This window comes from Planococcus citri, chromosome 1 (genome assembly GCF_950023065.1).
Source record: "Planococcus citri chromosome 1, ihPlaCitr1.1, whole genome shotgun sequence".
NCBI classification, from domain to species: Eukaryota; Metazoa; Arthropoda; class Insecta; order Hemiptera; family Pseudococcidae; genus Planococcus; species Planococcus citri.
The window spans coordinates 9,564,781-9,588,691 of NC_088677.1; the positions used below are offsets into that span (position 1 = coordinate 9,564,781).

General features: G+C 37.3%; 1 protein-coding gene across 15 annotated transcripts in view; it reads right to left on the reverse strand.

Annotated features, from left to right (window-relative positions):
* The window catches only part of shot (dystonin-like protein short stop), a 301,090-nt gene that overhangs the window by 190,509 nt on the left and 86,670 nt on the right, over nucleotides 1–23,911 (reverse strand). For 8 of the 15 annotated variants that reach the window (XM_065366497.1, XM_065366427.1, XM_065366386.1 and 5 more), the window contains exon 2: nucleotides 16,149–16,392. The exons of the other annotated variants lie outside the window; for them this stretch is intronic. In XM_065366497.1, the coding sequence (XP_065222569.1) occupies nucleotides 16,149–16,266 (118 nt within the window). In that variant the 5' untranslated portion in view covers nucleotides 16,267–16,392. The remainder of the gene's footprint in view (nucleotides 1–16,148; nucleotides 16,393–23,911) is intronic. 15 annotated transcript variants of the gene reach the window in all.

Below are 23,911 nucleotides of genomic sequence, written 5' to 3' on the forward strand. Positions count from 1 at the left end.
CCTCAAAACTCACCCCTCTTCCCATCAAAAAAAGGTTCAAAAATAAATAACAGTTTTTTGAATGCAGAAAAATATAAACTTGGAAGATTTTGCTCTACAACATCAATGTTTCAATTCGAAGACTTTTTTTTGTAGAAGTGGAAGCCTGAACTTTTCAATGGAACTTAGTTTTCTCCAGCTATAGTACAATTCTTTCACAATGAAAAGTTTTGGTTTCAAAATTAAAGTGGAAATTTCCCCACAAGTTCGAAAAATGGTAATTTTACGAAAAAATCTCCTGTCACACCAAATATTGATGGAATTATCCACATAAAAAGTAAATTTCGCAGAAAAAATTTGACATTCGAAGCCATTTTCGAAGGCAGTTCCACTAAACTTACCCCCTACTACAGCCTTTTAAGACATTTTCATCGACCTTTGTTTATTATTTTCACCATCCAAACCTCTCTTATCTCAACTGCTTCACAACGTTCGAATCAGAATCGTGCACCTTTTACAACCTCGCTGGCGATTTACCATCTCTAGCAGTATTTTCTCGAGCTGTTTATGGCATTGGATTTTTACAGCTTTTATCGCAGCGCGATCCTCTTTCAATGCTACTTGTACTCTGCTGCGAGCTTCTCTAAAAAAGGCCATAAAAGTCGTACCAAAAGCAGCTTGGAACGTGACGCGGACACACGGTGTAACCTTAAGACTTGGCCGCGTGACTGCGACCGATCATCTTGGCCAGATAAACACCTGCGAGATGACAGAGAGTCGAGATGTTGGCGCTGTACCGCTGTGCGAGCTTATCTCAGCGGCAGCTTGGCGCAATTAAGCCAATTAATTATTATTTTTTTATCATTCTTCGACCGATACACGGCTACATATCGATCTAGCAGCTCCTTCGATGTACCTCACAAGTCACAACCCTAGCACTGAATACAAAAGACTCGCGAACCATGCCCCTCTCTCTAGGTCTGTGGCAGATGAGCTTGTGAATCGAACGAAACAAAACAAAAAACGAGGAAAAAAATTCACGCAGAAGTCTGCACGGTTCCTAACGAGCTCTGTTGTTTCATCATCGCGATAACCATCGTATATTGCTTTGTCGAGTATTCCCATAGTCACCCCGTCGAGCCTCGTCACTTACAATATAATGATGACTGATCATTGGCTCTTCTATAGCTGCTAATTCCTCGTATATTCAGAGTTGGAAAAACACCTAAAAGTCAACCGAACCGAGCTATTGAGATTATTTTTGGCGAATCTTCATCCAAGATGACGAAGTATTGTTTTTACCTTGGCGATGGCGTGGCGCTGCCTAATGAAGATAATTTCCCGCCACGATGCGATTTCCTGCTCTTCGCCTCAAATGCTACGCAGGTTTTGCCAGCTCGGCTGACGTCTCATGGTTACAATTTGACGCCCATTTATCACGCGCAACGCGTCAATGGGTTCGGTACACAGGATATCGCTAGTTTTGTCGACTATATAGTCGTATACTAATGTCGTTACTCCACATTTCGTGTGCTTTTTCCTTCGTCTTTTTCCTCTAGTATCTGCTCCTCCCCTTCTCCCGGAGTCATGATATCAACGCAGATAACTAGACCTACCTGTGCCATGTACAATGGAAACAGGATGCACGAAGGACTCTCCGCTGTGTGCAATTTAGTCTCGCAAGTATTCGCTCTGCTATCTCGATTTGCTATCTTACTACAAACCAGACCTGCGATTCATGACGTCATCAAATCGATCACAATGAATGCATTTTGAACGCGGAAGTCTTCTCAAGATTTCCGTGTGGTATTCCGCTTAAAAGGTTAGCTAGAGAATATCCACCAGCTACCTAGAAGATGATAAAAAATGACTTGGAAATGGTCTTAAGTTACCAGGAAACCTCTGGAAATATCCACCTTCAATTTGAACCCGATCGCGATTTCCGAAAAAAGCCTGGTTTGAACTCTCATAACCAAGATTTCAGCAAACTGAATTGATTTTTCGATTTTTGGGAATTTTTGAAAATTCAAAATAAAATTGGTTATTTTTGGCGATTTATGCTCAAAAAAATATGTACTCATTCAGTGAAAAATGAATGAAATCAGTCCTAAAGCTGATAAGTATCAACTTCCCCGAATAAAATTTCGCCATTTTTGGTCATTCTGGAGCCTCCAGCACGATTTTCGATTTTTCCAGGATTTTAAAATGTCTACAGAAGATATGGAAATCAATTTGGGGATAAAAACTTGAGTTGTGGCTTATTCTCGACCCCATAAATGACGATTTATGGTTATTCTGGAGCCTCCAGCACTATTTTCAATTTCTCCAGGATTTTAAAATGTCTCCAAAAGATATGGAAATCAATTTGAGCAGAGAAAAAGAGTATTGGCTTATTTTTGATCTCAAAAATGGCGATATCTGGTCATTCTGGAGCCTCCAGCACAATTTTCGATTTCTCCAGAATTTGAAGATGTCTCCAGGAGGCGTGGAAATCGATTTGGGCAGCAAAAATTGAGTTATGGCTTATTCTCGAACTAAAAAATGGCGATATCTGGTCATTCTGGAGCCTCCAGTGCAATTTTTTTCTGTCATTCTGAAGCTCCCAGCACGATTTTCGATTTCTCCAGAATTTGAAAATGTCTCCAGAAGGCGTGGAAGTCAATTTAGACGGAAAAAATTGAGTTGTGGATTATTTTCGATCACAATAATTGATATTTCTGGTCATTCTGGAGCCTCCAGTCCGATTTTAGATTTCTCCAAAATTTCAAAATATTCTCCAGAAGACGTGGAAATCAAATTGGGCAGAAAAAATTTAGTTGTGGCTCATTTTCGATTCCAAATGATGATATCTGGTCATTCTGGAGCCTCCAGCACGATCTTCGATTTCTTCAGAATTTCAAAATATTCTTCGAAGACGTGGAAATCAATTTGGACAGAAAAAATTGAGTTGTGGATCATTCTTGATCTCAAAAATGGCTATTTATGGTCATTCTGGAGCCTCCAGCACGATTTTCGATTTCTCCATAATTTAAAAATATTCTCCAGAAGGCATGGACATCAATTTGGGCAGCAAAAATTGAGTTCTGGCTCATTTTCGATCTCAAAAATAGCGATATCTGGTTATTCTGGAGCCTCCAGCACGATTTTCGATTTCTCCAGAATTTAAAAATATTCTCCAGAAGGCGTAGACATCGTTTTGGGCAGCAAAAATTGAGTTAGGTATGGCTTATTCTCGATCTAAAAAATGGCGATATGTAGTCATTCTGGAGCCTCCAGCACAATTTTAGATTTCTCCAGAATTTGAAAATGTCTCCAGGAGGCGTGGAAATCAATTTGAGCTGCAAAAATTGAGTTGTACCGGTTCTAGACCTCAAAAATGGCCATTTCTAGTCATTCTGGAGCCTCCAGTGCGATTTTTTGGTCATTCTGAAGCTCCCAGCACGATTTTCGATTTCTCCAGAATTTTAAAGTGTTCCTAGAAGGCATGGAAATCAATTTGGACAACAAAAATTGAGTTGTGGCTTACTCTCGATCTCAAAAATGGCAATTTATGATCGGTCTGGAGCCTCCAGCGCGATTCTCGATCTCGCTTTTTGGCAATTTTCAGCAACGAAATGAGAATTTCTGCAATTTTTGGCAAAACCCTAATTTTTGGCAGAAAGCGAAACTTTGATAATCTTAGCAGAAAGCAGGACATTTTGAGATTTATTGGCAAAAAAGTGATACTTACTTTTTGGCAATAATTTCTGGCGAAGAAAAAACAAAGTAAGTATTAAGGTGATTTCGGAAAAAAAAACTTTTTGCAATTTCGCTAAAAAGTGAGTAATATTTTTGTACAAAAGCAAAGGCAAGAATGTAACACTATGACAATTTTAAGAGAAAGTAGGACCTTTTGTTAGGTAACTAGAGGCCAAAATATGATACCAATTTTATTTTTTTGCAGTTCCTGTCAAAACAGCGAGGCTTGGAAAAATGCGAGATTTTTCTCCAGAAAATTACAAAAGCAAAAATTTTCGAGGATTTTCGGCTAAATGCAAAATTTTGAAAATTTTAGCAAAAACGAAAGGCTTTTTGGCAGTTTTCAGTAAAAAATTCTAGAATTTTGGACAGATGTTAAAAAAATTGGACTTTTTAGAATTTTTGAAAAAAAAAAATTTTTTTTAGCAACTTTGTTAGTTTTACGAATAGTCAATTTTTGGAAAAAAGCAAGACTAACAATTTTAGCCAGTCGCAATTTTCGTTAAAAATTTGAGAATTCTGGACAATTTTGAGAAAAAAGTTGAACTTTTAGGAATTTTTTGCAAGAACACGATAATCCTTCGGCATTTTTCTGAAAAAACGAAAATTTTTAACAATTTTTGACAAAAACCAAGATTTTGACAATTTCTTAAGAATCATTGGCTAAAAATTATACTTTTACACATTTTCTAGCAAAAACGATACTGGATGATTTTAGGAAAAAAATTTGGCAATTTTCTCATTTCTGTGAAAAAGTGTCAATTTTTACCAGTTTACAGCGAAAACCGAGAACTTTTTGGCAATTTTGACAGAAGGCGATATTTTTATACAACACAATTTTTTACTGCCCGAATTAATTTCTACACCTTCTGGAGACATTTTCAAATTCTGGAGAAATCGAAAATCGCGCTGGAGACTCCAGAATGATCAAAAATGATGAAATTCCGTTCTAGGGGATGTTGAAATTAGTTCCTGGACTAATTTTAGTACTTGAAATTTTAGCTGATGATGAAAACCAATGTGGAAGGGGTTTCAAAATTTGAAGAAAAAAAGTCCAAAAAATTATTTCGACGTTTTTCAGCATAATAATTATTTTGTGTGTACCACTCTTTGATAATTTTTTCACAATTTTTCGACTCGTGCCCGTTCCTCCATCATCATAAAACCATTCTATAAAACTAGTTTTTCATAATTTTCATACCTTTTCGACAAATTTACACGATAATGGAGAACAAAACCCACATCTTCGGTGGCATCCACCACTCCTATCACTACCTTATCCTCTCGAACATCTGCCACTTGTGCGATAGGTAAGTTAAGTATAGTATTAAATGTCACGCCAACACTCAATCTGACGACACCTTATCGCGGTATCGTTAGCATATTACAAATTACACACCCATTGCTGCTCGTTAACATATATAACTCTAGACTCGAGTACGACAAAAAAATAATAAATGTAGAACAATATCCGATTGCGAGATGAAGAAGATACGAAAATTATTGTATAAAGACCGAGATAACGTCTGTTTTTTGCTTCTTTTATTACGAGATTTTTTATAATGCTGTATCTGCTTCCATGCAAAACCACCCATCCGCACTGGAAAGCTCGATAAATGAAAAACCTCCTCGTACATACAATAGATGACTTTTCATCTTTATTTTTCTACTATTTTTATACAATAAAAACCGCCTCGTCGTCGTCGCGTACTGCCCAGTGCAAATACAAATAAATCGTGTATGGTGTACTTGTACTCGTACAATGCACTTTGTCGTATAATTTCCTTCTCGTCGCATCTCTCTGTCTATACGTTATATAAATTCGCCATATAATCCAGGAAATGACCATAATACACCATATAAATCATCTCCACCAGCGCAATGCAGTGTAACACGAATGCACACATACCTACATGTAGGGAAGCTGCTACAACAAATAATTTCCATCGCGTCACTTACGGTAAACACAACAAATTCCATTCGAATGCAAAAACAAAACCGCGCCTTATCCTTAAATAACCTCTCGCTCAGTGTCGCCAAATCACGTTCTAATTCCATTGGTCGGCTTTTAATGCGCACTGCGGTCGAAAAATCATCAATTTTAAGCGAAATTTTTCCGCAACATCAAGCACCCGTTGGAGAACACATTGATGCATAGAGTACAATAAACTGCAGATAAAGGTGGATGGCATCTTGAGAGCTGAGAAAGAAAGAAGTCAGTTTTCCACAAAAATTGATACATTTTTCAGAAATGAATAGTGAAAGCGATGATTTTGAAAATGTATGGTGAAAGTAGTGAAAAAAATAAAATATTAAAAAAAAATACGAAAGGAGGAAAAATCCAGTTGCGAGAATTCTGAAATTGTGCTACTGAAAAAAGCATCATTTCATAGCCCAAAACCTCATAAAAATCACGTTTTCCTATCAAAAGCTATCTCACGTTACCACTCACCATAAACTCTATGCCACCAAAGAAGCAATGACCATTGTTCATGGGGCATGGCGCAGGCGTAGGTGTTAATAACAGCGGTCAAACTTCCATATCGGGGTAAAATACAAGATGGTAAAATTCAATTACTATAATAATCGTAAAAATACGTAGTAGTACATCTCTGTAGTCTGTCTCTGTACCTATAATTCCGAATCATACACATGGTCGTTTATGTCAAGACACGATGTACCGAACCTAAAGGTGTTCTCCAGTGACACGTCTTCTTCGTAAGCATACGATGAATAGTTGAACTGTCAAGATTTACGAGTTATTAGCCATGCAGTCAGCCAGTCAGTCAGTGTGTGTGAGACGAAGAGAATAAGGGGGGGGGGAAAGCGCCGCATATTGAGAAGAGATTCAATTTTAAATGATATTTTTTTTCTTAACGAAGTGCTGCTGGGTAGTTCGATCAAAGATAGGTACTTGGATTGACAGGTATAAATATTGTTCGTAGACCTATCGATAAAGAAAGGTACCTATACGATAATAAGCCAGTATATTTTTTTTAAGAAGAATGTGAAGATGCGTGAGGTGAAATGAGTTAAACTGCGAGCGTATTTAATTGTAGGGCATATAAGTATGTGGATGTGTACGATGTGTGAGTGTGACGTTTCGACTACATAGCTATTAATCAAATTACGACGAGCAGTAATTTGGTTTACGAATGCGAGTGAAGGCAGAGTGAGAGAGAGTGAGGTACGAAGGGTGGTATTTGGTGTGTTTATTTTTGAATGATTCGATTAGTAATGTTCGAGGTTATTGCACTTCGAAGTAGAATAATATGTTTAAGTAGAGATACTCGTACACTATTGCGACGACGGGTGTATTTTTGTATACATTTTGTTTGGTTGATGCTATTTCATTTTGTATAGAGACAGCGAGAGCCATCATCGAAAGTTGCAGGGACGTTCATTAGATTGATATTGTGCTCGTATTTGGAATTGGAATTGGAATTCGGTTTAGAGAGTATGTTTATTAAACGACGACAAATGTAAGAGAAATGATGAATGTTCCAAAATCGATTTGTATCGGGTAATTGGGATAGTTGTACTTGAACGTGCGATCCATCAATAGGAATAATTGCAGCCCCCCTTCTCCGATCCTCTGGGACAACTTTTTTCTAAAAGGGGACATCCTGAGGAATATCTCAAACCAAACGTGCCATTAAAAAGTTGGCCCTTCTTACAAAATTTCGAACTGGACAAAGTTAGATCGAAATAGCATGCAAAAATCTATCACCAGCCAAATTTTCAAGTGCTAAAGTGTATTTTTTTCGATTTTTGGTGAATTTTTAAAAATCAAAATAGGGCAAAAAATAAGAAAAAAAATCAAAATCCCATCAAATTGACCTAAAAAACTGAAATTTGAGATAGGACCCTATTTTAGACTGTCAAATCGATTGGAAACGCTTTCGAACAGTTTTGAGCAGTTCTGGAGCCTCCAGCAGATTTTTGTGACTTGAAATTTCCACAAAATGTCATCAAATGAAGTTAGAAATCCGAAATTCACGATTCACTCCAACTCAAACACGCTATTGAGTCAACTGCAGGTGGATTTCAAGTCATTTTGGAGGCTCCAGCGACTTTTTGAAAATTACTGGAGCCTCCAGTTGATTTTTGAAACGTGAAATTTCAACAAAATTTCATCAAATGGAGTTTAAAAAAGGAATTCACTTTCCAAAATAATTTCAATACGTTATTAACTCCACTGTAGCTGGACTTCGAGTCGTTTTGAGCCGCCTCCGGGAAATTTTTGAAACTTAATTTTTGAAAAATGGAACTTTCTGGAAATCCGCTGGAGGTTCTGAAACGGATGGTAGATGCCTGCAATCCATTTCAGAAATTATTGTCAAAAATAAGGTGTAAACTGAATCTCATCTTTCTACCTCAAATAATCTTTCAAATTTTCAAAATAGTATGAAATCGATGAACAAAAATATGTTTTAGACTATAATACACAGAATTGAAAATATAACGAGTACCTTATCGCTCACGAAGGTCCAGAAAACAGCTGGAAGCTTCAAAACGACTTGAAACCACCTGCAGTCGATTTCATAGAGTATTGAATTTAGTTTGCAGAGTGAACTTCGGTTTTCTAACTCCATTTGATAAAATTTTGTGGAAATTACAATTTTCAAAAATCTGTTGGAGGCTCCAAATGACTTGAACTCACAAGCAGTCGACTTGATAGCATGTTTAAATTAAAATGCAGATTCAATTTTGAATTTCCAAATGTGTTGGGTGAAATTCTATGGAAATTTTGGGCATTGAAAATCTGCTGGAGGCTCCAGTAATTTCCAAAATGTCGCTGGAGGTTCCAAAACGACTTGAAATCCACCTGCAGTCGACTTCACAGAATGAATTTCGGCTTTCCAACTCCATTTGATGAAATTTTAAGTTTCGAAAATCTGTTGGAGGCTCTGAGAATTTCCAAAAACCGCTGGAGGATCCAAAATGATTTGAGCCCACCTGCAGTCGACTCGATAGCGTGTTGAAATAGAAGTGCAGAGAAAATTTTGGATTTTCAGCTCTGTTTGGTCACAGTTATGAAAATTTCGAGCATTGAAAAATCCGCTGGAGGCTCCAGTAACATTCAAAAAGTCGCTGGAGGCTCCAAAACGTCTTGAAATCCACCTGCAGTCAACTTCATACAATGAATTTCGGTTTTCTAACTCCATTTGATGAATTATCAAGTTTCGAAAATCTGCTGGAGGCTCTAAGAATTTTTCAAAAAACCGCTGGAGAATCCAAAATGATTTGAACCCACCTGCAGTCGACTCGATAGCGTGTTGAAGTTGAAGTGCAGAGGGAATTTTGGATTTTCAGCTCTGTTTGGTCAAACTTATGGAAATTTCGAGCGTTGAAAAATCTGCTGGAGGCTCCAGTAACATTCAAAAAGTCATTGGAGTCTCCAAAACGACTTGAAATCCACCTGCAGTCGACTCCATAGCACATTGAAATTAGTTTACAGAGTGAATTTCGGCTTTCTAAACCTCCATTGGGAAATTTTGGGGAAATTCCAAGTTTCAAAAATCTGCTGGGGGCTCCAAAATGACTTAAACTCACAAGCAATCCACTTGAAAGTGTGTTTAAGTTGGAGTGCAGCGTGAATTTCGGATTTCCATCTTCATTTGATGGAAATGTTGTGAGAATTTCAAGTTTCAAAAATCTGCTGGAGGCTCCAGAACTACTCAGAACGGTTCGAAAATCATTTCCAATCGATTTGGCAGGTGTAAATAGGGTATAACCAAAATTTCAGCTTTTTAGATCAATTTGGTAAAATTTTGATTTTTTTTCTCAGTTTTGACCTAATTTTGATTTTCAAAAATTCGCCAAAAATCGAAAAATATACTTTGGCTCTCAAAATTGTGGCTGGTGATAAATTTCTACTTTCAAAAACGATTTGAAACAGTTTCCAATCGATTAGTCGCGATCTACATAGGAGGCAATAAGCAACAGCAACAAGCAACTTGGAACCCTACTTGGAACCAGGCAACATAATCAAAATAGTTTGATTATGTTGCCTGTGTTGCCTGGTGTTGCCTCAAATTTTTTTTATCCAATCATTGAACAGTTTACCGCTTTTTTTTTGGCATTCTGCAGAAAATTCGCGTCGTAAGTTGCTCTCATTATGTAGGGAAGCTTTTTGAAAAATCACCCAAGTTGCTTCAATTTTGTCAAAATTGCTTGTTGCTGTTGCTCGTTGCCTCCTATGTAGACAGGCACTTAAGCAGGTCTAAAATAGGGTATAACCAAAATTTCAGCTTTCTATGTCAATTTGGTAAAATTTTGATTTTTCTTCTCATTTTTGGCTTAAATTTGATTTTCAAAAATTCACTAAAAATCAAAAAATACACTTTAGCACTTGAAATTTCGGCTGGTGATAAATTCTTGCATGTTCTTTCGATCTGGCTCTGTCCAGTTCAAAAAATTTAGGGTGAGTCCTATGTTGGAAAGCAAAGTCTGTGAATCCGGCTGACCTGTCAATCAAAATGGCCACCATTTTGTTAGTAGAACCAACTTTTTCTTGGAAAGTTTTCTTTAAAATATGCCTTAGGATTTCCCCTCTAAAAAAACCTGTCTCAGAGGATCGTGCGGGGGGGGGGTTATTATTCCTATAGTCATAAGACGGACCATATTGAAGAATTTTGTGTCGAAAATTAGATGAAAAAGAGCATCTCAGATTGTTCCAAGTCGTATATATAGAGTTCAGTCTGCGGCATTCCATATTATCGATTAGAATTGATAAAAGGAGGAGTCTGAATAGGTTAAAAATACGATGAAAATTGCGCCAATTTATAGCGAACAATGTTCGAAAAAAGGTATCGATACATTGTATTCGGTATATAAGTTTTTTATTTCCAAGCACTTAATAAAATTCATGCGCGGAAACGGCGTATATAATTTTCCTGCGGTAATTTTCCGCTCATCGGTGCTCCATATTTTATGAAATGCCCCAAAAAGAACGATAACTATCTACGACATCGAACCAAGTGACAGCTGACAATTGTTTTTTTTCATCGGCTACACAAAATTTACTTTTTCCATTATACGTACTTATGTTAAGTGAAACAATTTCCAGGGTAATCAATAACAATAAAAGTATAAAATGATCGACGATCCGTGGAATGAAATGAAAAGCATCGTGGTTCAAATTGAATACCTATAATGTATCGTAGGTATGTCAAATGACTTCTTTCTAATACATTTGGCAAAAGGCTCGCTCGCCTCGCCTCGTGAAAAGCATGTCGCATTTTTTGGCATTTGTCGACACGCGAGCAAATCTCAATTGAAAAAAAAGCAACGCAACGTACGAATAAGCAGGTCAAGCATCTAGTGTACAGAGTAAGTATATTTCGACGAAAATGTCGCGTCTCGTCGTCTCTACGCGACCGAAAGAGTGAGCGACATTTTGTTCTGGGTCTGTTTGATTTCATGATGAAGGTGAAACAAGAACCTAAAGAAATAGAAAACTAACAGATTCGTTGAATCAGTCGGTCGATTCCGAGTGCCAAATTATTTTTATAGTGAGGTACTCGTACGTCGCGTTGTATAGTACGTGTCTCTGTCTCATCGTCAGTTTGTCTCGCTATCGTAACCTACGACAATATTTCACGTATTTTACCCCAAGTTTCGAATGATTGATGTGACGACGATGAGAAATACGTACGAGAGAGTTTCACAATAAAAAGGGGTGTGAAATGTGAACTTTTAGGGGATCGTAGGGTGTAAGTTTGGAAACAGACGAAGGCTATAAAGGAATCGATAGGCGAAGTAAAGGAGCCTTGAGAGCTATGGTAACATGATCACACATGTGTACATGCGTTTGCTTATAAATTTAATCAACGTATCGAACGATAATGTCATTAAAAAGCTAGCTCGGTGAACAGAAAACGTTGAAAAGACAGTGAAAGATGCAAGGTGGCTTGTTTGAAAATAGATTTTCATTTGCAATTTGATTTTTTCACCTTTTTGTGCTATTTTTAGACTATTTTGGTGGCACAGAACATATGGAAACAATTCCCTTGAGATGGTTTTCATAAAAAAGCATCATTTTAGGTGAGATTTTGGGCGATAAAATCGTTTCTTAATCTATTATCACAATTCCACATATTTTTGCTCATTTTAAAATAATTTTGATGACTTTTAACTTTTGGAAGTCGTTGAAAAAGAATGGCATAAAGTTCTCAAAAGTGACACCAAAACTGAAAAAAAAAAAAAAAATACAAAAACATCAAATATTCGAATTTTCTCATCACTCATCATTCTCCAATATAAAAACCACAACTTCAGCTCAAAAATATACACCTAAACCCACGTGGGAGTGCTAACATATCCTCAATTATATCAGGTATTCAGTTCCTCCAACCGAACTATACACGAACAAACCACGAATTCGTCCAAATATAGACACCATCCTGACAATAGGATACTTACTGTACTTATTACTCGTAACTAAAAATTAATTACACGCGTTATTTCGCTGATTACATATACATAAATAATACAGTTTCACCAAAACAGCTGTGCAGTTCACACAGACACAGCCATGATGAAGACGAGCAACACTTCCTCATCGTCTTCATCATATCGCACCTAATCAAATCCAAATACTATACGAATAATAATTTTCGCTAACGAAGTCTTATTTTTAAACCTAATAGCTTCGTTGGTTGTTAATCGAAATAACCTTGAAGACAATTACAAGTAAGTATTTCGTACCCGAAATAAGAGCTTGGCAAAAGGAGATGGGAGACGGAGACTTGGGGAAATTCAGACAAAAATTTATACAATGTATTTCCACCAGTTCTACGACTAATTCGGAAATGATTCTATTTGCAATATCTACCAATAGTCAGGAATTTCGGTCGAGAAAAGTGAAAGCCGCAGAGTGGCGGCGGTCGGTCAGAAAATCCTCTCGGTACCTGGCATGGCAAATCCGTTACACACGGCCCGGCGTGAAATCTATGATTTTCCGCCCGCGCGCGGTACCATAACCTCGCCTTAATACGTTGAATACAGCTACAGCCGACAAAGATCTTTATCTATAATGCAATTAATAGTTTAGTACACCTTTTAGTAGAGTCTCAGCCTCTCAGCGTACAGCTGATGATGCTGGAAAAGATCCCCACATGACATTAGGAATAATTACACCCCCCCCTCACTCTCCCTCCAATTCTTTGGGACTACTTTTCTCTTGTAGGGGACATCCTAAGGAACGTTTTGAAGCAAACTTGCCTTATTAACAAAATGGCGACCATTTTGATTGACAGGTCAGTCAAAAACGCAAACTTAGCTTTCCAACGTAGGACTGGACGAAATTTTTTGAACTGGACAACGCTAGAAGATTGAAAGAGCATGCAAAAATTCATCACCAGCCAAAATTTCAAGAGCTGAAGTGTATTTTTCAATTTTTGGTGAATTTTTAAAAATCAAATTCAGGCCAAAAACGAGAAAAAAATCAAAATTTTACCAAATTGACGTAGAAAGCTGAAATTTGGAATATACCCTATTTTAGACCAGCTTAATTGATTGGAAACAGTTTCAAACAGTTTTGAGCAGTTCTGGAGCCTCCAGCAGATTTTCGAAACTTAAAATTTCCACAAAAAGTAATCAAATGAAGTTGGAAATCTGAAATTTACGCTGAACTTCAGCTAAAACACGTTATTATGTCGAGTGCTGGAAGATTTAGGCAATTCTGGAGCCTCCAGTAGATTTTTTGAACTTGAAATTTCTCATCAAACGCAATTATAAAGACGAAATTCACGCTGCAAATTAAAGTAAATAGGCTATGAAGTCGGCTAAAAGTGGATTTCGAGTCGTTTTGGAGCCTCCAGGAAATTTTTGGAAACTACTGGAGCATCCAGTAAAACTTTGAAAACACAAAATTGGTTGCAAATCCGAAATTCACGCTGCACTCCAACTTGAACACGTTATTAAGTAGACTGCTGGTGAGTTTAATTAATTTTGGCGCCTCCAGCGACCATTTGAAAATTTTTGGAACCTCCAGTAGATTTTTGAAACTTGAAATTTTAACAAAAGAGTTATAAAACCGAAATTCACTCAACAAATTAATTTCAATACTTAAGACTATGAATTTGGCGTTGGGTGGATTTCAAGTCGTTTTGAAGCTTCCAGCGAATTTTTGGAAACTACTGGAGCCTCCAGTAAAAATTTGAAAACACAAAATTGGTTGGAAATCCGAAATTCACGCTGCACTCCAACTCAAACACGTTATTCAGTCGACTTCTGAAAAGTTTAAATCATTTTGGATCCTCCAGCGACTATTTGAAAATTTTTGGAACCTCCAGTAGATTTTTGAAACTTGAAATTTACACAAATAGAGTTACAAAGCCAAAATTCAACGTGAAAATTGATTTCAATAGGCTATGAATTTGACTTTAGGTGGGCTTCAAGTCGTTTTGGAGCCTCCAGCAACTTTTTGGAAGCTACTGGAGCCTCCAGTAGATTTTTTAAACTGGTAATTTACACAAAATTTCATAAGTCAATTTTGAAACTCCGAAATTCACGATGCACTCCAGCTTAAACACGTTATAAGTCGACTGCTGGTGGGTTTAAGTCATTTTGGAGCCTTCAGTAGATTTTTGAAATTTGAAATCTTCGCAAAATTTCATCAAATGAAGTTGCAAATCTGAAATTCATGTTCCACCCTAAATTAAACACGTTATTAAGTCAACTGTTATTGGGTTTAAGAAATTTTGGAGCCTCCAGCAATTTTTTGAAAATTCTTGGAGCCTCCAGAAAATTTTTGAAACTAGAAATTTCCACAAAAGTTTATCAAATGGAGCTATAAAGCCGAAATTTACGCTACAAATTAATTTCAATAGGCTATGAAGTCGACTGCAGTTTGATTTCAAGTCGTTTTGGAGCCTCCAGCGGCTTCTCGGATACTACTGGAGCCTCCAGAAAATTTCCAATGCTCGAAATTTCCATAGAACTTCACCGAACAGGTGATTTGGAAATTCGAATTTCACTCTGCACTTCAATTTAAACACACTATCGACCAGTTTCCTGCGGGTTCAAGTCATTTTGGAGCCTCCAGCAACTTTTTGAAAATTCCTACAGCTTCCAGAAAAATTTTGAAACTTGAAATTTCCACAAAATTTCATAAAATGGAATTAAAAAGCCGAAATTTATTCTTACAACTAATTTCAATATGCTATGAAGTCGACTGCAGGTGGTTTCAAGTAGTTTTAAAGCTTCCTGCTGCCTTTTGGACCTTTCCGACTGATAAGATGACAGTCATTTTTTTCAAAATCGGCGTATTCCAGTCTGAAGCATAGTTTTGTCAATCAATTTCATACTCCTTGAAAAATTTGAAAATTTAAATCCGTTTTGGAGCCTCCAGTAGATTTTTAGAAACTTCCCATTTAAGCAATTCGTTTCCCCTACATGGGAACCTAGAGAACCTCCAAAGGGTTATAAGTTGGATTATTTAGTAAATTTCGGATTTCCAACTTCATTTGATGAGATTTTGTGTAAATTTTAAGTTTTAAAAGTCATGCTGAAAGCTTCAGAACTACTCAAAACTGGTTGAAACCGTTTAAAATCGATTTGGCAGGTCTAAAATTGGGTTTATCCAAAATTACAGCTTTCTATGTCGGTTTGGTGAAATTTTGATTTTTTTCTCATTTTTGGTCTAAATTTTGATTTTTAAAAATTCACCAAAAATCGAAAAATAAACGTTAGCGTTTGAAATTCTGGCTGGTGATAAATTGGAAAACAAAATCCACGATTTCGGCTAACCTGTCGATCAAAATGCCCGCCATTTTATTAGAAGGGTCATTTACAATGTATTTTAGAATCTCTCATTTTAGAAAAAAGTTGTTCCCAGAAGATCGTTGGGGGGGGGGGGGCATGTGTGCAATTATTCCTAATGTCATAATGCCGGACTACATATAAGCATGGACTATCAACTCCACGAACAGCTGTTTGATCCATTTATCATGAACTGAGTCACCTCACAAGTCATAATCACCTTATTTAAGAATATTTCATGCTTCTGGAACATCACTTAGGGCAAGATGATGGCTTTCAGATCAAATCTGAGCCTTTTCATCAAAACCTGAGCACTTCAGGCCACATACATCACGTCCGAGGAACATTTCACGCCTTCGGAACAGTACAATCGAAATCAAGCTTCCTCGGTTCATTTAAATTTCCACCATGGCACGAATATTCCACTCATTTACGTAATTCCTAATTTGCCCCAAAAAACACAACATGCTAAAACGTGAAAAACACACCGTGCTTTTTTTGTGTTTCGGTCACGATTTAAATTTCCATTTTCACTTTCGCCCATCATCGTCACTCTTCAGGTGTTCGACCGGCAAGTAGCCGACTCCTGACCTACCTTCGTGATTTCGTAATCGTTAACAACCGACCAAAAAAAAAAACACAATTAAAAACTCGTTAATTACCTTTAAATTTGGATAAATTCTCTTCGTATCCTTGTTGCGACTTATCATATCCACCGTCGCCGTTCACCTCGTCAGGATCGAATCCCAGTCGATCCTTGTAGTAAGCATGGGTAGACATATCGTCGCGATGCCGATACCGGCTTCCGGCGCCCTGCTCGGAGCTCACTCAACACCGTTTTCGGCTATTCGGGCTATATTCGTACAACTATTACGCACTTACACCTCTTCGTCGGGTTTCTTATCACTATGGAAAAGAGCCGCGAAAATTATCACAAGTGAAAATAATAATAACACGAGCACATGACTCGACAGAGACGAAAAATCGATAAGATGAGCTACGTATAACTTGACGACGTGTTCGAGGTTCGGTTCGCGAATCGTTTTAAACCAGTTTCGTTCGTGCGGATTGCGCGTTGGCCGGTGTGCTGTCTGCTGCACAGTACGCACCATACTAAGGCTGCGTGTTGCGTGATACCGGGGCCACTGCCACTGCCACCACCGTCGCTGTCGTCGTCGTCGTCATCGTCGGAGTAATTGTCGTGGCTAATTGAACGATCGACAGCGTCGCGACGTTTTTTCGAAATTTAACCCTTTCGTATGTAGAAAACGACGACGACGAACAAAGAATCAAAATAACATAGCTATGAACCTCCCTCCAGATCATTCTGGAGCCCCAAAAATTGGACAGATCGATGAACTTGAGATGTTTTTTAATTAGAAATCTCATCCCCTGAAGTTGTCATGGTTTTATAAGAAAATTATTCTCTATTTTTTAGATTTTTCCTCAAGTTCAAAAATAGTTACACTGAGGTCTGAGAGCCTCTGAAAAAAACGCCAAAAAAATGCAAAAAGATCTAATCTACCCAAAATACTTGCATTTCTATTGTCAGAGTTCTTCGAAATAATCTCCTTTTTAAGGAAATACCTCCCCTACCTCTGCTTTGACCTTTTTTTAATCCACTTGCAAAACAGCTCTCAAAAATTGAAAAAAAATATTAAAAAATTTAAAATGGAGAAATCCAAGTTTTTTTTTGAAAATTTTCCTTGGTGAAAATTAAAAAAAAAAACACCCTCAGCCCATCCAAAATGCAGAGCCCCCCCCCCCGCTAAAAAATCAAAAGTAATATCAAAAATATTCGTAATGCTGGAATAAAACTACTTGATCCAGGAGAAATTTTTTCTTGATTTTGTTTGAAGGGGGGGGGGTGTTTTTAATTACTAGATTATTACACCCTTCGTTGAAATGAGAATTGAATCAAAATGATTCTCACCAGAAAAATTGGGATTTCAAAAATATTTCAACACTTGAATTTTTTGATCTTATTTAAGCCCCTCCAAAGACCCTTCGACCACCAAGATTTCCTAAAAATTGAAAAAATCTCATGACAATTTTGGTTTACTAGGTTTTGGGACAGCTGAATAAATAAATATGATGACGTTGGAGAGGCCGAATCAAAAAAAGAAGTTGATAATCGAATTTAAAAGGCTCGTCGAATTGAAAAAATAAGTTGATATTCATATTCAGCGCTTTTGAAAACGTAAGAAACGATAGGGTACGTCACACAATACTTGACATTTTCTTACAATTTGACCAAAATTTTGGGGCTCTGTGCCCCCCCCCCATGGTTTTGCAAATCCACTCACGATAAGTTCATTCTTATAATTTATAAATATAACAAGAACTTATACTTCCTGTTTTTTATTCAAATTTTTCAATTATAGCTTCGAAATTTGACAAGCTTTTGAAAATGAGCTTTCAAAAATAAGCTCAACTTTGATTTTTTTAAACTTTTGACACATATTTTTGAAACTACTCTCGATCACCTTAGAAACACCGCAAGCAAATTTTCTCCAAGTTTCAACAGCCTCGAGAAATTAAACTTCAAAAGTTTTGCTTCGTAACGAGAAATTTCAACAGCTGGAACCCCCCCCCCCCCTTCATCAGAGGAGGTCGAGGTCGGGGAGCCAACGTTACGCATTTTTCTCATCGTCTATCTTTCCAACCGATGAAACTTACAAAAAAAAATTCTGAACAAACTAAATAGCACCTTGATCCAAAATCGCGTTAAATTGACACGAAATTGCCCAATCTATAAACACTTTTTGAAGAATTTTTTAAAATCATTTTTTCATGAAAAAAATCTCTCTCGGTCCCCCAAAATAGAGTGTCCCAAAATTGAAAAACTCAGCAAAATCGATTAAGGGGAGGGGATTGGTGGTGGGAGAGTTTTTTCCCTTGAAAATGGAGTCATAGATCAGAGATGGAAAATTTTCAAAATAATTTCTACACGTTAATTTCGTATTTTTCTTTCGATTTTTCCCAATTTTGGGAAGCTCTTTACAAGTACATCAATATTTTTTGGGACAACGAAAGAAAATTTGTTCTTATAGAGGTAAAAAAATTGACTCAGAAATGTTAAATTTTCAAAAAAGATTCACCAACTTCGATTTACTCCATTTTTCTCGATTTTTTAATATTTCTAGGGCCTCATACAAAAGAACCAAAATAGCTTTGTGGACTGAGGGAGGTTATTTCACGAACGGAGGATTACTTATGATAACTCTGACGCGGAAATGGATTTTTTTTTTATTAAAAATAGTTTTTGTCTCAATTTTGAAGTTGTGTGCTGGGGGGGGGGGGGGGCTCCTCGATACGACTTAATTCTAATTCGACAGACCGATTTTTTTCTTCATAAAAACCGACAACTTTGCAGGATGAAAGCAATACAATCATTAAAAAAAGTTCACAAGGGCCTGATACTGCCTGATTTTGTACCAGATGAAATCTGAATAACTTGAGCTGCACCAACATCACGATTTGACTTAGAATCACCCTTCTTTATTTTTATGTTGGATATTCAATGCCCCTAGATTTGGGAAAATTGTTTGCAAGGGGCTCAAAACGATCTCTCATAAAATTGCCACTCCTTCATAATCATAAAGTGGCTAATGCTTCACTTGTGATCAAGATCTATAAGACTAGTTATGAGCAGAACGTGCATACACGTATATATATGTATATTTGTCAAAGAACAATCCAGTTTGAAATTTTAAACACATAACATATGCCATCTCTTATAGTAAATATCGCAGCTGGATCGAATAAGTCGAAACAGAACGCGTAGGTGAAGAAATTTATTGCAAAAATTGGGACGAGTTGAATCAATTAATCGATTCGTTAACCTCTCCCCTTCGACATTGTACACTTTAATACGCGACGTATGGTATGGCACGACAGTCATATTACGAGTAGATGAATGAAATGAAAACTAATAGCTTTATATTATTTTTATTGATAAAAAAAACGACACGATCACCATCATTGAAGGATACCGCGAACCAGAGATAAGGTGAGATGGCGAGAGAGAGAGAGAGAGCGGTAAAGAGGGGTGTAAATACCGGTCATAGTAATATGGTTGTCATTGTGTGATGGAAACAACAAATTACACGGTATCTGCTGGCGAGAGAGCTAAAAAAGGCAGAAAGAGAGAGAAAGAGTGGCGCGGAGGATAATTCGATAGCAGATAAAAAATGGCAATCGGAGGTAGGTGGGAAGTCGATTCTGATGTAATACGCCAACGTTAAAAAACCTACATTTTCAGCTTATTATACCCGCGCTTACTAACTCTAAATACAATCGTACACCGTATGCCTGTGCCTGGGCACGGTGTTAAGCTGTCGGCGGCGAAAAGGAAGCATAAAACACCCTTTAAATTGTGCTGGAATACGCGCGTCGGTCGCCGATAATTCCTTAAATGGAAGCGCTGGGCCCAGCCAGAGCCAGCCACGCCGCAGAGGAGCGAAATTCGCGATGACCTTATCGAAACTCTCGGTGTTTGTCGATTTGGTCACTTTCGTTCACACGTCCAAGTTTTGAACGAATTAACGTAGTTGTAATGATGATTCGATGGATGATGAAGAAGGAGCAGAGCAGATGGGAGCCTGGGAGGGCCTGTATGGTCTGAGAGTACCGGTTGCGTTTATGGTATAATCGGTATATGACTACGACTACTACTGGGAATTATCGTTGTCGAGTAAATGGTGTATTGAGTAATTGATTAAATGGATGATTAACCGGTGCGTGCAGACTGTACATGGCAAATGTACGAGAAGGTATTTTCATTTTGATGTGTGGTGATTTGCGGATTGCGGTTGCACAGAATACGTATATAGAGAATGTGAGGTATTTTCACCAGTGCAAAGTTTGAAAATGGATGACGAATAGTTTTGAAATCGATTTTATCGATGTTTGATATGTTATGTTTTTTCGATGTATGCAGTTTCGCGGAAATATACTTACGATTATTTTATCGATGGGTAATTCAAACTTAGTAATAATGTTTTTTCTATGAAAGATTTTCCCCTCTTTTTTTTTATTCATTGTTTGTGTATAAAAAATTACGTTATCTGCTTGGTGGAAAGGTGGAAGGTCGAATGTTATCTGTCACGTTAAAGTGTTTTACAATACGGACTGGAAAACACGATTACAATTTTACTCTACTCTACGTGAACTGTAAAAGTTACGTTAAAGATATGCATACTTATATATTTCTTTTTTCCTCCAAGGTTGATGTAATGTATCAAGAATTTATTAGTATTTGTGACAGTTTTGTGCGGTGAAGGTTGTTCAGGTTGATTAACTCTCTTTTCCCTGAGTGTGGTTTTTTTTTGCTCTTTTGAACGAGTTGGAGTACTTCGGGAAGAGGTGTTGAAAATGGGAGAAATTTTCGAAGGTGTTGGCACTTTTTTTCTAGTCGAATGTTGGTGAACGAGGATTTGCAATTTATTATGAAGATGTGATCGTAAGTGAATTAGTTCAAATTTTTTTCAGAGTTCCATTTTGAAGCTGGGTCATTCCACCTCAATTCGACCAACGTTTTTGAGTCATGCTTTTCGATTTCGTTCAAATTTTTTCTACAATGTATGTATGTTTTCTATATTGTTGAACACGAATTTATAGCCTTAGTTTTTCAAATTGACCTCCCCCATGGGCCTCAGAACCTCCCCAAATAGGTAATTATTTCCATATATGGGGGTCTAATGAAAAATCTGACGCCATATTCGTGTTCAGAGTCACCAAAAACATACCATTTCATGTGTCGCACGAACAAAACACTTTTTTGACTTTTTACCCCATTTGGGGAGGTGCTGGGGAGCGTGAATGGAGTCCAATCAAAAATCTGACGTCGTATTCGTATTCAGCGTCACCAAAAACATACAATTCAATATATCACATGCCCCAGATTTTTTTTCAAAGTTTTGCCCAAATTTGGGGGAGGGGGTGCTCCCTCTCCATTAAAAGATCTGATCTCAAAAATTAAATATTTCGAAAAAGTATCAAAAGGTACATCTATGAACATTTTTTCAGAATTTCAACTTTGAATTTTTATTCGTTTTGTTTCAAAGTCTGAGAATTTTGAATCGACTCTCCCCCTCCCATTTTTTTTGAAAAAATGTCGAACCACGTATCACGTATCCTCTCCTCATCCGGTAATTAGATTTCGAAGACCTGTGGATGAATTTACAGTAAAATTATCAACATTACTCGTATTTCTGCTTCAAAAGAGCACTTTGCTCGTTACATTTTAAGTCGACTGCAGGTGTACTAAAAAATTGGCGTTATCGTGCCCATCGAAAGTTCAAAGCTTCTACGTTTTTACGTTGATGATGACGACGAATGAGTAGTTCGTGGTGCGACGTGAAGTGAAGGGGGATAACACCTAAACAGCCTTTCGAATTATGAGATAGTGTACGTCGTCATGAGCACAAAGTGTGCACGTTAATTAGACGATTAAACGTAGTGTCGAGCATGCGTGTGTATGTAGAGTTGTATTCTCTGTGCTGGTAACATTATTTTTATGTAGTCCAAATGGCATGGGGTTGGTTAGGTTTATATTTAGAGTGACAGTGGTAGCAGGTTTTCGATGAGTTTGATACAAGAGAATAAATTTTTTGCTGGTGTTATTTTTTTGAATTTTAATAATATACCTTTTTAAATTGTCGAGCGCTGTATTAATTGATCTAATTTCTTTCTGTTTTTATTTTGTTTAATAATAATTGTACAAGACCCTCTAAGGACTATCCTGAGTGAGAATACCCTGATCAAGAAATTTCTTCTCAAAATTAAACATTTGAAAAATAATTACCAAGTTTGAAAAAAAAATTGGTGAAAATTTGAAAAATAATATCGATAGAGTTTGGAAAACTAAAAAGATTTGGCCCGAAATTCAGATAATTTTCCTTCAATTTTCACTTTTCACTCGTCTCCTCTACTCAATTCGTATCGAACAGAAGTTATCGACCTTTCTTCACCAAGTATCGCAAACAAGCATTTAGTATTCGAATCACATTCTCGACGTCGTCGCAAAACAACCGACGAAATTCATCGAGAGGTTTCAATCAGTCAGTCGTCTCGACTAATTCAATTAAGCCAATTTCGAACGATAAATTTTCAGCCTACGCTGCACGCTGGGTCCTTCGCAGCCTATAGCTCCGTTTCCATACACATTCAAAGCTCATTACTATCCAAGGTACATATACGATAGACATATGTACTTCGTTTACTGATAATACCAAAGCCCACACAGTCATATATACGTGTATGTTTATCCTTTCACATATTTTTCCATTCATTTCCTTTCCTCGCCTCTTTTTCCAGACGTCTGCGCCATAATGGCACACACCACGAGAATTTCGAAAGCTCGCATCGCAGCTTGATAATTAATCTAAAAGCTACGCGTGCTTATTCTCTCTGTCTATACCTTAAAACAATCCGTATATAAATACGCGATAAATTATGTTAATCGAATGCGTCGTATATACGTAGACATACAAATACGTTCGCGCTCCGGCTCGCGACCAACGATTTTTTTCCTTCTAATTCTCTATTATTTGCACAATACCCGTTGGTACCATATCCTTTCCCTTTCTTTTTCCCATAAACCGCTGCCAGAATTCCTCGTCCGCACAGTGAACAGTGAACAGTATACACACGCCCTCGTTTTGAAAAATTCTATACACATAAAAAAGAAAAGTCAATGCACTCGTCTACCTGTTCAATGTGTATGGCCTATCGCACGCATGAATAAGCAATATGGGAAGAAAATTTCAAAATCAACCTTCGACGAGGCATAAATTTCACATACGTCACTGAGAGGATTAGTTCGCCCCCGCGATTTATCGACTCGACGCCGCCGCGCCGTAGTCGTCATCGTCGCTTCGTCGTCGTCGTCGGTCTCCACGGCAATGGCCTTTGAATGGTAAGTAAATCGTAGTCGTAGTCGTAGTCGTAAGTACTCTTTCTTACGCTCATTTGACATTGACCAAGTTGAAAGTGACGCATTTCCTCATTAGTCGATGTATAAGTACCTGTATACTTAGGCCTACGCGGACGATAAATCGTATTCATCCGATGACTGACGATGGATGGTGGCGCTGCAGTGACAGTTACCATGTGTTGAGACTGCGATCGATGACGAAGACTAATTTGATATCTTTTTTTGGAAAAAACGTATGAAGCAAGAGGCGGGGAAGGGTAGATGCCACATATCTGTACTTGAAAATACATAGAATTTTTCGTGAAAATAGAGAACAGGAAAGGAAGAACTTAGATTTTGCTAAATCAGATTTCCTCAGAAAAAAATGAAAAATTGCACAAAATTGCAAATATACCAATAATCTTGGGAAATATGACTCCTAATAGCGTTTTTACCGTAAATTACGGAAATTACCGCATAATTACCCGAATTTTACACAAATTACCA